Raw genomic sequence first — 14,590 nt, 5'->3', positions numbered from 1 at the left:
ATTTTGTACAAAGAAATTGCAAGTAAATTTGTAATAAAATTGACCTTCATCAATGAGACTTTAATCAAACCCTTATTATTATTATTATTATTATTATTATTATTATTATTATTATTATTATTATTTTGATGTGACTGAACTCGAAATCAAATGCTCGAGCTTCCTATGTACCCTTCCAAAGAAAGAGATCAAGTCAAACGTAGTTCAAATACATATTTTTTTTCGGATTTTTTTTTGGTGCCATACGCAGTTTATGCTCTTGCGGGCGAGGAGCTTGGGTTGTCACCTTTTATGCTGGTGCAGACCAGGAGCGTTGGTGTTGCCTTTTATGCTCGGGCAGACCAGGAGCATTGGTGTCCTGCAGTTTAGGCTCTTGTGGACAATGAGCTTTGGTTCGTGCAGTTTTAGGCTCGTGCGAACAAGGAGCATTGGTGTCACCTTTTAGGCTCGTGCGAACGAGGATCATTGATGTTGCCTTTTATGCTCGTGCAGACCAGGAGCGTTGGTGTTGCCTTTTATGCTCGTGCAGACCAGGAACAGTGTTGCCTTTTATGCTCGTGCAGACCAGAAGCGGTTGGTGTTGCCTTTTATGCTCGTGCAGACCAGGAGCGGTGTTGCCTTTTATGCTCGTGCAGACCAGGAGCGGTTGGTGTTGCCTTTTATGCTCGTGCAGACCAGGAGCGGTGTTGTCCTGCAGTTTAGGCTCTTGTGGACAAGGAGCTTTGTGAATTTGTCAAACGATCTTTGAGAGGCATTCCTTGCAATTTTCATAGCAAGGAGTCTTGACCGAGTGATTGAATAAGTTTTCAGGAAAGAAATCGCGCATTGTGATGGGGATGGACGATCTATGTGTCGAAATTTCATCATCTTCAACACGTTCATGTTGCTTTGAAGGTTGATAAGAGCTGCTTTGCCCCCTTTCCGATTGGCGGACTTGTGGAGAAGACGTATGTTTCTTGTGCAATTTCTTAGGAGTGACTTGAGTCCATCCTTCAACTTTGCCTGACTTGGAGGATGCCCCCGGCAGTTGAGGTAAAGACTTTGAGTCGAAAGAGCCAGAAGTGACAGTGGTATAGTTTGACTTCACCACATCGTCAAGATCTAGCTCGATAATTCCTTTCTGAGCCAGCTTCATGATAAGATCTTTCAGCACGAAGCACTTTTCTGTCGGATGACTGATGAAGCGGTGGAATTTACAGTATCTTGGACTGTCGGTACGATTCATCTCTTCTGGCCGTCTGCACTCAGGCAAACCGATCACCTTCTTGTCCAACAGGTCATCCAGCATGGCAACCACATCAGAGTCGGGGAATGGATAAGTCTTCTCCTCAAGCTCCTTCAAAGTGCGTCTACGTATCTCTTGATCACGAAAAGCTTCAGTTTGAATCGCCTTGCCTCGTGTGGAGATTTTGACGGGAGATGTGTTGACCGTCATTGCTTCCTTGGTGGGTTTCCACGCAGTCTTCTCCAACTTTGGCCCAAGAACTTTGTCGTTCTTGTAGTCGGCGATCGGTTCCTTCTTCCCATGATGGGCGATGCTCAACTCCATGTCATGGGCGCGAGTGGCCAATTCCTCGAAGGTCCGTGGTTTGATGCCTTGAAGGATGTATTGCAAACCCCATGCATGCCTTGGATGCACATCTCAATTGAAGAGGTTTCCGAGAGCCTGTCTTTACAGTCGAGGCTCAGAGTGCGCCATCTGTTGATGTAGTCAATGACTGGCTCGTCCTTCCACTGCTTTGTGTTCGTTAGCTCTAGCATGCTCACAGTGCGGCGGGTGCTGTAGAAGCGGTTGAGGAATTCCCGCTCTAATTGCTCCCAACTGTTGATGGACTCAGGCTCTAGGTCTGTGTACCACTCAAAGGTGTTTCCTTTCAGCGAGCGCACAAATTGCTTGGCGAGGTAGTCCCCTTCAATCCCTGCGTTGTTGCAAGTTTCAACAAAGTGGGCAACGTGCTGTTTCGGGTTTCCTTTTCCATCAAACTGCATGAACTTTGGTAGTCGATAACCCCTTGGCATCTTCAGGGCATCAATCTTCTTGGAGTAGGGCTTCGAGTAGAACAAAGAGGTATGTGAGCTCCCTTCGTACTGTGTCTTGATGGTGGTTGTGATCATCTCCTGCAGCTGCTGGATAGAAAGAGATCTCATGAGTGCCGCTGCTTGGTCTGGCTCCGGCTTCACATTGTTTTTCTCCACTTGAGGCTCTTCTTCTTCGTCGTCTTCCTTCTTTAGAGGATCAATCTTCAGGTTGGGTTTCTCGCCGTCCTGCGCCTCTAGTCGGTTGACTAGTGCTGTAATTTGCAAGTCTTTTTCTTCCACAGTTCGGGTTAGCCTTGCGATTGCTTCATTCATTTGAGCCAGCTGCTCATCGATTGAAGTTGCTCCAATGGTCATGACTTGCATGGCTGAACTGCCGCTTGAATAGGCATCGAAGAGCATGGATTCGGAGTATTTCCTTGGGCTTTCCCCCCTTGGTGCCCTTAGTGAGGCTAAGGTGATCAAAGGCTCGTGCCTTGGGTGTTTTTGTTCCCTTGGCAGAGTTGATGCAGAGGTGAAAGAGGCGGCAGAAGTAACTCTTGCCATGCTTCGAGTCGTGATGCCCAAAGTGACATCAGTTGCGACGATGACGCTCTTGTTCTTTACGCCGGTTGCGGGAACAGTCTGAGCCTTTCTTGATGCCATTAATTTTGGAAGTGCGCTTGAATTTCGTGAACGGAGAAAGAGATGAGAGGCAGAGATTGTCCCACTGGGCGTGCCAATTTGTGAACACGGAAAATTCCTGAAACAAAAGAGACAAGAACAACGTGCACAAACAAATATTTTGTATTTGATGGTTTTTGGGTTACAATCTCTCTCTATTTTGATCCTCTGATTCGATCTCCGTAAGGTGTTGATTTATGGATGTTTCGTTGATCCAAGGGCCGTTGAGGCTTGATCTTGGATGAACTGTTGGAAGTTTCTTCCAAGGGGCCGTGGGCTTGATCTTTGAAGGTGGATTTGAGCAGATCTTCAAGGAGCCGTTGGGGCTTGATCTTGAGGATGAATGTTTCTTCAAGGGCCGTTAAAGCTTGATCTTGAATAACGATGATGAACGGATATTCAAGGGCTTTTGGGCTTAATCTTGAAGAACAGTGATGAACGGATCTTCAAGGGCTTTTGGGCTTAATCTTGAAGAACGGTTGGATGTGTGGATTTGTCGACGTTGTTGATCCAAAGGGTCGTTGGGGCTTGATCTTAAGATGAACGGATGATGAACGATGGTGCTTTCTTCAAAGGTCGTCGGGGCTTGATCTTGAATTGGTGGAAGTTCTTCAAGGGGCCTTTGGGGCTTGATCTTGAATTGGTGGATGATTGTTGATCCAAAGGGCCGTTGGGGCTTGATCTTGGAAGAAACGATGAACAAAGAACGAAGAACACTTTCTTCAAGGGCCGTCGAGGCTTGATCTTGAATTGGTGGATGATTGTTAATCCAAAGGGCCGTTGGGGCTTGATCTTGGAAGAACGATGAACGAAGAACGAAGAACACTTTTTTCAAGGGTCGTCAGGGCTTGATCTTGAATTGGTGGATGATTATTGATCCAAAGGGCCGTTGGGGCTTGATCTTAGGATGAACGATGAACGAAGAACGAAGAGAGCTTTCTTGATTCTTCGGGAACCTGGATGCTTGAGAGCTTCGGAGTTTCAGAGCTTCAGAGCTTCAAGAATTTTGCATAATGATTTTGGTTCCTTTGAATGAATGAATTAGCCTTCTATTTATAGAAATTTCCAAGGCCTAATTTTGAATATAATATTCCAGATGAAATAAGTTGTTTCTGCCAGGTGTTGACACGTGTCCTGTTTGATGACTTTTCCAACTTATTTCGATTTTTTGTTTAGACACACGCTACGTGTAAAATTTATGTAATACATGAGCGTTGAAACTTTGATTTATCGGTCAACATTTATTTACCGAAATTTTGATGTCTACAACAACACCAAAATAAATTAGTCAACATTAAATTAAATTGATTAGGAGATTGCTAACATAATTAGAAAATTGCAACATGTTTAATGCAATTCTTCCCTTCAATAGAATATCATTAGGATTACTGATATTAATTAAGAATAAGAGTACGTAAGCAGAAGCATGAAATCCCAGAAACTAATACCAAAATCCATATTAATTCGTAGGAAAATTTGTATTCGAAAACAATTATAATTCATGTAATTTATACAAAAGAAAAATTGATACAAATTGTAATTCAAATTAAATCTTACCCAAGTCGTCTCCTAACTCCTAACAAGAAGTTATTCTCGTCGGAAAGTGCCGAGAGAGCCAAAACCATAAGGAAAAATTCGAGCTTCAAATATTAGGTTGTAAAGTAGAACTCGAAAATTATATAACCAAAAACCCAAATTAAAAAATTATTTTTACCAAAATATAAGTAAAAAATAATTTGTCTCATATAATTAACACCAATTTTATATATATTATTAACCATGAGAAATCATTGCACACCAACACAAAATTGCGGAAGCATCAAAACCAATTTTCATGAGATGGAACAGTAGAAGGCATCCAACCAAAACGATAAGCAAATTTTCTTTAGTATGTGAATCATCTTCAATAAACAAATTTGCTTATACTTTTATATCGGACCCTAAGCTTGTTGTGCGGCTCTGATACCACATGTAAGACATATTCTGAAATCACAACAACAAGACATTAGGATCACGAATAAATCAAATCAATATGAAATAGAGATCGACTAATTATATTGAACTTATCTGTAGAATTCGGAAGACATGGTTATGAAGGTGAAGCCATTGATCCTTGCGAACAAAGTAGAAGTAGTCTTCTACTTCCAGTACCTCTCAATAAACTCTACTATCGAAATAGGCTTATAGTTTTCATGAGTTTTTATCGGTATGGAAGCAGGGACGGCTCCTAGGTTATATAGCTAGGGTTTCAATCAATTCCTCCCTATTATCGGAAAGGATATCAACCCAAATCATATCTCATCAATTATAGTCCCATCATGACTCATATTCCTTGTATTTACTTAATAAAGGCCCTTAATTGATTGCATGTAATTAGGACTCCAATATGTTTATTTCCTTAAGGCACCGAGAGTCCTAGAGATTTCATTAACTTGATTGCCAAGTCAACTATTCCCTCAATTATTCTCGGCATAATTCATTGTCATTCACAAAATGGTTTTACACTAGTCACATGTCATCTCTCTTTCTCTCTCCTATTTCTCTCTCATTATGGATTTTTTTTTTAATACAATACCAAACATGTCCTAAGTAATTCGGGATCAGTTTCGAGTACTGCAACCCGTGTAGATATGTACAGTAGAAAACTCCATCCAAAATCTTGGTTTTTTGGTCAACCCTGCTAAAACGGTTCAGGTTTAATAGCTACATGTCGCGTTGCACTCTGCGAGCACAAGGGAAACTGCATGTAAAGATTTATTCTGTTTTTACTCTGAATGTCAACTAAATTATATAATAATGCATGTCAACTGCACCAGCCAAATTGTATTAGTTCCAAAATCAGCAAATTATTAACAAGCTGATCAACTCTTCCTTCACAATATGCCATACTTAAAGTACGTAGTATCTGCCTTCCTATGCTGCTTCCTGCTTCTCTTTTAAGCTTCTATTAAATTCCAAATCTGTCTCCAGCTAGCCACAATATTTATATGTATACTACTCTTTAAGAAAAGGGATTGGAAAAAAGGGGGATTTCACACCCTATCAAATTTCAACGATCCAAACCGTCTATTTTCAAGTTACACTTCATAAATCATCCTCGCAAAATTTAGCCAAATTAGAAATAATTGAGGCATCTAATTGAGTTCAAAGAAATTGATGAACGCTATATTCTAAGAAGCATTGGAATTTCATCGTGATAATTTAAGGAGCAAAGGGTTTCATATTTTATTCAAGTTTTGCAATGATGATCTATAAATCGTGACTTACCTAATAGACGGTTCAGATTATTAAAGTTTAATGTGAAATGAGTCCCACAATTAATCCTCTTTTTTTTTTCAAAAAATGAATATCCCTTTACTTAAATTACCTGTATATATACCTAGTTTATATTATTACATATTGTTTGGCATTAGGGGTGGTCACTCACCTCCCCAGTTCCACCTTTGGTTCGATCCCACAAAAGCCTTCCACACCTATTCGATTGTCTGGAACAGTCAACGCATTATGTAATTGTACTACATGCACTAACCTTTAATTAATTTCTTTTAAGTCAGATGCCATGCGTGAAGGGGGGTGTTGGACAGTTACCTATGGATAAACAACTTTCTAATAACTGTGCAAATGTTACGTAGATTCTTGGTGGACAAGATTCCAATCAGAGTGTTACGCAATTTGGAATCAGCTGGAGTCCCATTCCCTAAAAACGAACCCATGAGGATTTACTCGAGTTTGGGGAATGCAGATGACTGGGCAACAAGAGGCGGCCTTGTCAAGACTAACCGGAAGCAAGCAACCAAGGTTCTAGTTTGAAAGCGAGACCGAACCCCGATGATCATATATCCCATGGTCTCATGTAGAGAATTCATTTTCTTGTATTTAGTGGCGGATCCATGAAATAATATTATAGGGGTCAATAAGAATAGCATGCGCAATGCGCAATTGTTTTTACCAAAAATAGCATGTATATCGCCATTTCATTGAATCTTGGTAGGCCTGAAGTCATTTGGAATGGCATACTGCACACCTATTAATGTCTCATTTATGAGGGTAACTAATATGTTCCAAGGCTGCTCCCATATGAATGCTTAACAAAGAAACACACTTATCTTGAACACACTAACAATGTTTGATATCATTGCATCTCATTAATATGTTTGTCCAAGAATGACGATGCTTTGTTATTCACTGAGATCACCATTTCATTCACTCTTCTTTTAGACATTTCATCAAATAGTTGGAGGGCATGTATGAAGCCAACTCTAATCTTCAAAATGGCAGCACCCAAGGTATTCATGGACATTTACCTAAATTCGGAGGGTCAGCACCCAAGTATCCATGGATGTTCACCAAAGTTTGGGGGGTCATCTGACCCCCTGCCCCTCCATGCATCTTCCACTGCTTGCATTGCCAATTCATGTAATATATATTCTTTCTAAAGAAAGTTGAGACCAAAATTTTAAACCAAATTATGTGTCACCAATAAGAAATAAGTACATTAATTGACACTTGGTTAATAATTCAATCATCTACAACCACATCATTTGATTTGCAAATTCGGTTTAAAAATTTTAATTTCTCTAGCATTACCCTAAAATTATTTGCAATATGAGGTAGTAACTCAACTCCTTATAAACTCCAGCTAAGGGTTTATATAATCTTGGACTACTTTTCATATTATCAATTAATTTTATGATGGAACCTCAATTTCATCATAATATCATAGCAAGTTGTCCCTTGTGTGAAAGCCCAAAAGGCCACAGGTGTTCCATGCGTCACTCACTTGTTGTCCATGTGTAGGTTGGAAAATCAGTTACATATGCGGGGACGTGTTGAGAGTTGATGGTGTGTGGAGAGGTTGTATCATGATGAAAGTTGAGGTTCCATTATAAAACCAATTGACAATATGAGAAATAACTCAACTACTTATAAGCACATGTAAAAACCCTCCTATCATGTGCCATGGTTAGGTTTACGAGTTGTAATTGAGTTGTGTCATGTCATTCCAATTTTTTACGAGAACTAGTTGACTCTTATTAGTACCATATTATATTGGGCCTCATTACTTTGGCTTCCAGACATTGAGCCCATGATCTATGTAAAAGGGGAGGAGCCCTTAGTCTATAAAAGGGACTCCTCACCCTCACAATCCTCAGGCCTGACATCCCCAAACAGAGGCTCTCACATTCAGAGTAAAGCTCTCACAAACTCTTTCTTTCTCTGGGGGACTTCCCATCACACTTGTAATTCATACATACAGTTACAGAGAAATACAATCAACATCAGTGTGGACGTAGCCCAAACATTGGGGTGAACCACGATACATCTTGTGTTCTTTACTTTCTTGCAGATTCACGGTCGGATTTACGTTGTTCTAAGACCCTCCGGTTTTGTGCATCAACATTTGGCGCTGTCTGTGGGAATCGACACGAAAAGGTATATTGGTTCTCTTTCATCTTTTCATCTCACCACCGTGAAACTGCAGAAACCCAAGAACCCAGAAAACCTCACTCTTTGGCCTTTTCCAGAAAACCTTCGCAGACTCCCTCTCTATTTTTAGAATTCCCGACCTGAGCCACACTCCTCTCTCTCTCTCAATCTCTTTGTCCACCATGACCCAAGAAAGTGAGGACCTCCAGGAAGGGGAAGAAGACATGGAGGGCAAACATCAGCACCGATGACATTCACGACTTCTTCGAGCAGTCCACCAAGGACGCTTCCGGTGGCTCTCTTGCTTATGCCTCCGTCGAGTCCCTCTTCTTCGAAGTTCTTCGAAGACAAGTCCAAAGATCATTCGATGAAGAGGAAGATTGAAAAACATAGACAGAAAGTACTCCATGTTAAGAGCATGCTACAGAAAAACCCATTTATACAACCAGTACCTTTTTCGACACTGAAGAAATCCAAAAAAGCACATAAAAAGGTTCCAAAACTGATGGATGGATCTGAATGGAGTCCTAAGGGTTCTGTCTCACATTCTGGCATGGCTGAATTATGGGGATATACAGGCGATGACAACAAAAAGAAACAAGAAGCAACAAAAGTCGCTCTAGAGATTTTGAGATTAGAGAAAAGGCAACGGTGACAGCATGGCAGTTACCGTACAGAATCCTAGCGGTGGAGGAGATAGGAGAATAGCCTTTCTGTTGAACATCACACAATCCTCCATTCCAATCTCTGACATAAAGAAGGGTGATAAAGGCCATCGCTTTTTGGGTTTTGGGTCCGTATTCAGGAAACCCAATTTGAATTTGGATCGGGAAATGAGAAAAACCTGGTTGGATCAATGTCGTGCTCATCTTCATCTGGGTCGAAGGAGGACGATGAGAGCATCGACCCCTACAGGAAAGGAGGCTACCAAGCCGTCAAGGTCGGCGATCAGTTCAACGGCGGCCGCTATGTGGCTTAGAGGAAGCTCGGTTGGGGTCAATTCTCCATCGTCTGGCTCGCTTACGACACCACCACCTCTGGAAAAAGCGTTGGAGGATCTGGAACTAGTGCGCCAACTGTGAGATTAAGGATAAAAAAAAAAAAAATCAAGAAAAGCAAATGGGTGGTGTCGAAAAGGCTGTCCAAACAGCTATCACTTTAAAGAAAGGAATATTTCCTTAATCATGTCATCAAGCGACATATCCAAAGCAGTTGCTCATGGAGAAAAGCCGAGAAAGGAAACAAAAGCAAAAGTAGGAAAAAAAAAGGGAAAAAGAAGGAAAAAAGAATATCTTATCCTCATCTCTCCTGATCTGCCTTTACAAAAACAAGGAAATGGCATTATTCCCTTGTCTGTCATCTGCCAAAAGAAAGAAAAATAAAGAGAAAGGAAAAGGTAAAACATTCAGTAGGCTCAGTACGCACATGGAAAAAGATTTGCAACAACCCAGTATGCAGTAGGTGCAGTACACACCAACGATTTGCAACTGTCGAAGTTTTTATGTCGAAACCTTTGTTTTGAATGATGTGATTTATCTTTTGGAGACATCTGTATAACCCCAACAGAGGGTAATAAAAAATATAAAAAAAGGCCAAAATGTCGCCAAGCCCACAAGCCCAAAATAGTGGGCTGGAATATTATGTGGAGGGCGAAGGCTGATATGCCCAAAAGAGTCAGGCCCTATGGCTTCAAACTTCAACCTTCACCCCTCCACTTAAATGTTCACCCTCTATTATCACCAACCAAGTGATCAAAAGTACGTCCAGAACTCAAAAATTATTCAGCAGCCTGCCGCTATTATCACCAACCAAGTGATCAAAAGTACGCCCAATACTAAAAAATTATTTGGCAGTCTGCCGCTATTATCACCAACCAGGTGATCAAAAGTACTCCCAGTACTCCAAAATTATTCTACAATCAGCCGCTATTATCACCAACCAGGTAATCAAAAGTACGTCCAATACTCCAAAATTATTCGGCAGCCTGCCGCAATTATCACCTAGGTGATCAAAAGTACGTCCAGTACTCCAAAATTATTCGGCAGCCTGCCGCTATTATCACCCACTAGGTGATCAAAAGTACTTCAGTACTCCAAAATTATACATGAGCATCACTCATGTCAATCATACATAAACATTCATGAGCATCACTCATGTCAATCATACATAAACATGCATGACCATCATTCATGTCAACATTTATGAGCATCACTCATGTCAACATCCATGAGCATCACTCATGTCAATCAACATAAACATTCATGAGCATTACTCATGTCAATCAGCTTCAAAAGCTTCATTTACAAAAGCTCCAGCTTCAAAGCTTCACTTGCAAAGTTTCACCTACAAAGCTTCAGTGCAGGGAATACAAAGACCGCCTCCGAACAACCGCCACTTCAACCCATACATGGATTGAATTTGAAGTCTCCAGCCAACAGCCTCTATTGACTGAAGACTTGGGGGACTGCACTATGTACCATATATTGGGTTTCCGCAACTGGGCCTCATGAAAAATACTTGTGGGACTCAGCCCATTATTTATGTACTGAGGAGCGAACCCTTATTCTATAAAAGGGACTCCCTCACTTTCATTATAGAGCACCCACTATTCATGTATTGAGGAGCAAACCCTTATTTTATAAAAGGAACTCCCTCATCTTCATTAGAGAGAGACTCTTAGCCCATCACTTATGTATTGAGAAGCGAACCCTTATTCTATAAAAGGGACTCCCTCACCTTCATTAGAGAGCATCGCCGCCAACTGAGCAACCGCCTCACCGCGAGCATCACTCCTAACCCATCACTTATGTATTGAGGAGCAAGCCCTTATTCTATAAAAGGGACTCCCTCACCATCATTAGAGAGCATCGCCGCCTGCTGAGCAATCGCCTCGCCACAAGCATCAACTCTAACCCATCATTTATGTATTGAGGAGCGAGCCCTTATTCTATAAAAGGGACTCTCTCACCTTCAACGCCACAAGCCGAGCCAACCAAGGCAACATAAGCCACAAGCCGAGCAGCCTCGCAACATGTGCTACTTCTAGTTGAGCATCATTTCACATTGAGCACCGCCTCATATCGAGTATTCAATTTTATACGACATCTAGTTACTTCGGTCCACACATGGACTGAATTTCAAGTCTCCAACCAAAAGACTTTCTTGACTAAAGACTTGGGGGACTACTATTAGTACCATATTATATTGGGCCTCGTTACTTGGGCTTCCAGACATTGAGCCCATGATCTATGTAAAAGGGGAGGAGCCCTTAGTCTATAAAAGGGACTCCTCATCACCCTCACAATCCTCAAGCCTAACATCCCCAAATAGAGGCTCTCACCAACTCTTTCTTTCTCTGGGGGACTTCCCCTCACACTTGTAATCCATACATACAGTTACAAAGAAATACAATCAACATCAGTGTGGACGTAGCCCAAACATTGGGGTGAACCACGATACATCTTGTGTTCTTTACTTTCTTGCAGATTCACGGTTGGATTTACGTTGTTCCAAGACCCTCCGGTTTTGTGCATCAACAACTGTATATCGACCTCTTTGATTAATCGGTCAACAGTGTTTGCATTATCTCGTCTAGATCCCAACAGTTACTAATTAGTATCCTAAATATAGTCACAAGGGCAACATTTATGATGATCAGGGGAAGTCTTAGTTTTTGATATAACAATCCCATTCATTCAGATAGACTAATAACAACAGCATCATCCAAAAAATATGTAGCTAGTTTGTCGCATGGCCACAATCCCAATTTGCAATGGGAAACCACGTTAATTTGGACATTCAATCTCAATATTCTAAATACAGCATGATCTATTCAAACGCAGCATACCACTCTGCCTACAATTTATAAGCAACATTTTGTGTTTCGGAAACAATTTTTACGAACTGAGATACAATCTGAAGATTAATTTAGATTGTATTCTTAGTTTTACTTTTTAAATGAAAATCTAGATTACTTTTAAAAATTGCTTTTTCTCTGATAGGAAATTGTTGTCCATTGAAGAGAAACTTTGTAACAACATTATTTCCTCATTTTCTGATCATTTCTGTTTCTGAATAGTTTTCAAAGTCTTGTTTTTCCAAATTATCCTAACCAACGTCAATTTGAGTTTTGAGTCCTATACAAAATTCTTCAAATAAAAATGTCTTCTTCTAAGGTCTCGATGTTGTTTTTTCTTTGTTCGATCACAATTTCTCTGATGGCCGTCGTTGCCTCAGCCGGTAATTTCTATCAAGACTATGAGGTTATGTTCGGCGATCAACACGCTAAGGTTCTCGAAAATGGACAAATTATCACACTCGCCCTTGACAAATCTTCTGGAGCAGGTTTCAAATCAAAGAATGCGTACTTATTTGGAAGGTTTGATATGCAACTCAAGTTGCAACCTGGGAACTCAGCTGGTACCGTGACAACATTTTACGTAACAACTCTCAATCCCTAGCCCTAAAAAAAAATTTGGTCCTAGTTTTATTTGATAGGTATTTTCATAAATATTGCTTGTGCATTGCTAATTATTGAAACATATGCATGCATGCATGTGCAGTTATCTTCTTCAGGTGCAAATCATGATGAGATTGACTTTGAGTTTCTGGGGAACTCAACTGGGGAACCCTACACTATCCATACTAATGTCTACGCCCAAGGACAAGGGCTCAAGGAACAACAATTCCATCTATGGTTCGATCCCACTCAGGACTTCCACACCTACTCCATTGTTTGGAACACCAAGCGCATTATGTAAGTACCACTCAACGACACATATCATAATCCTGACCATATTTGTAAACCACGTCTCTGACAAAGGTCTGCCCGAATTAGTCCATCTCTACTAGAATTTAGAAAAAATTTAATTGGTGGTACCAAATACCAGCCTACAATAGTTTATAAACTTGAGGTTATATACAAAATATTAACCGAATATCGACTAGTTACCAAGTATTGTAGGTTGGTACTCGGTATTGGTCTTTACCCAAAATTTTATTGCACTCACCTTGAACTCATATGTAACTGTCATGCAGATTCTTGGTAGATGACAGTAAAATTAGAGTGTTCAACAACTTGGAATCAATTGGTCTTCCATTCCCTAAAAACCAATCCATGGGGATTTATGCAACCTTTTGGAATGCCGATGACTGGGCAACACAAGGTGGGCGTGTGAAGACTGACTGGAGCCTAGCTCCTTTCACTGCCTCTTACAGAAACTTCAACATCAACGCTTGCCTTGGGTCACAAGGACCATCTTGTGCGTCCACATCTACGGAAAGATCAGCAGTCGGCTCTTCATGGAAGAACCAAGGGCTCAATGCTGCAGAGCGAAACAGGCTTCGATGGGTGCAGAGCAAGTTCATGGTCTATGACTACTGCACTGACCGTATTAAGTTCAACAAAGGTCTCCCTCGCGAATGCAAGCATTCAAGAATCTATGGCTTCTAGGGAAAGCAGTGCCAAATGATCCCACATTCCGTGTTCTTTCTTTCTTTGTGCAACTTATCTAATCTCTCTAACATATCTACTTGACCACAAAAACAAAACTCTCTAACATCTAATTAATTATTCCCATGGGATTACAAAAATATAGTCACGACAACATAGTAACAATGTTGCATGAAGAAAGCTTTGGCCTTTGAAGTTTGAAAATAGCTATCTCATGCATTCATTGACATGTATCTGTAGAATTATCAAAGAGACGGGCAAAAAGCCCACTTCCAACAACACCGATATTGTTCTCAACTTGATAATTATCATATGCACAATCCGTCAGGTGTGGGGTTTTATCACAAAAGGCCTCAGTGTTAGTGTGGAATTAGGATATTTAAACTCTTCTTTTCTCATTGATACGGTCGATGTGGGACATTTCAACACGCCCCCTCACATGGGACCCAATTAGTGGGTTATACATGGGAGATCCACACATCGACAACCACGTGGAGTCAAGGGGGCTCACCCTACACGCGGGACCAAGGGACCCACCATCATCGCGCAGGGCCAAGGGGACCCACCCATCACGTGGCAGTACAGTACAAGCTCGCTGCCTGGCTTTAATACCATTTTTTTTCTCAAAATACTACTTCAATAATTTATTCTTCTCCATAAGGAGGTATTTATAAGATTACAAAGGAGCAATACTAGGAAATAAATCAAAACAATCCTTTGTCTACAAGACAAGAAAACCTAGAACAAATTAAATCATATCAAAACCCTAATTAAATCATATAAAATCACTAATTAAATCAAGAGTAAATTGTAGCAATGGTCCCTTAACTTTTAACTCAATTGGAGCAATGGTCCCTCAACTAAAAATCCATTACCGTTGGTCCCTCAACGCATCAAAACGTGCATCTATGGTCCCTTAATTAAAAATTCATTATCATTGGTCTCTCAACTTTAATCCAATTGGAGAAATTGTCCCTCAACTTTAGCTCATTTGGAGCAATGGTCCCTCAA

General features: G+C 40.8%; 1 protein-coding gene across 1 annotated transcript; it reads left to right on the top strand.

Annotated features, from left to right (window-relative positions):
- The first annotated feature begins 11,869 nt into the window (after window positions 1-11,869).
- Window positions 11,870-13,860, top strand: LOC126583855 (xyloglucan endotransglucosylase protein 1-like). Its single transcript, XM_050248389.1, has 3 exons — window positions 11,870-12,566; window positions 12,690-12,883; window positions 13,165-13,860. Exons 1-3 carry the CDS (start codon window positions 12,288-12,290, stop codon window positions 13,577-13,579), a joined length of 888 nt encoding a protein of 295 aa, XP_050104346.1. The 5' UTR covers window positions 11,870-12,287; the 3' UTR covers window positions 13,580-13,860.
- Window positions 13,861-14,590: the final 730 nt, after the last annotated feature.

Source organism: Malus sylvestris, chromosome 9, assembly GCF_916048215.2.
Source record: "Malus sylvestris chromosome 9, drMalSylv7.2, whole genome shotgun sequence".
Classification (NCBI taxonomy): Eukaryota; Viridiplantae; Streptophyta; class Magnoliopsida; order Rosales; family Rosaceae; genus Malus; species Malus sylvestris.
Note: the sequence above shows the minus strand (reverse complement) of the source record. Positions and strands in the feature narration are given on the sequence as shown.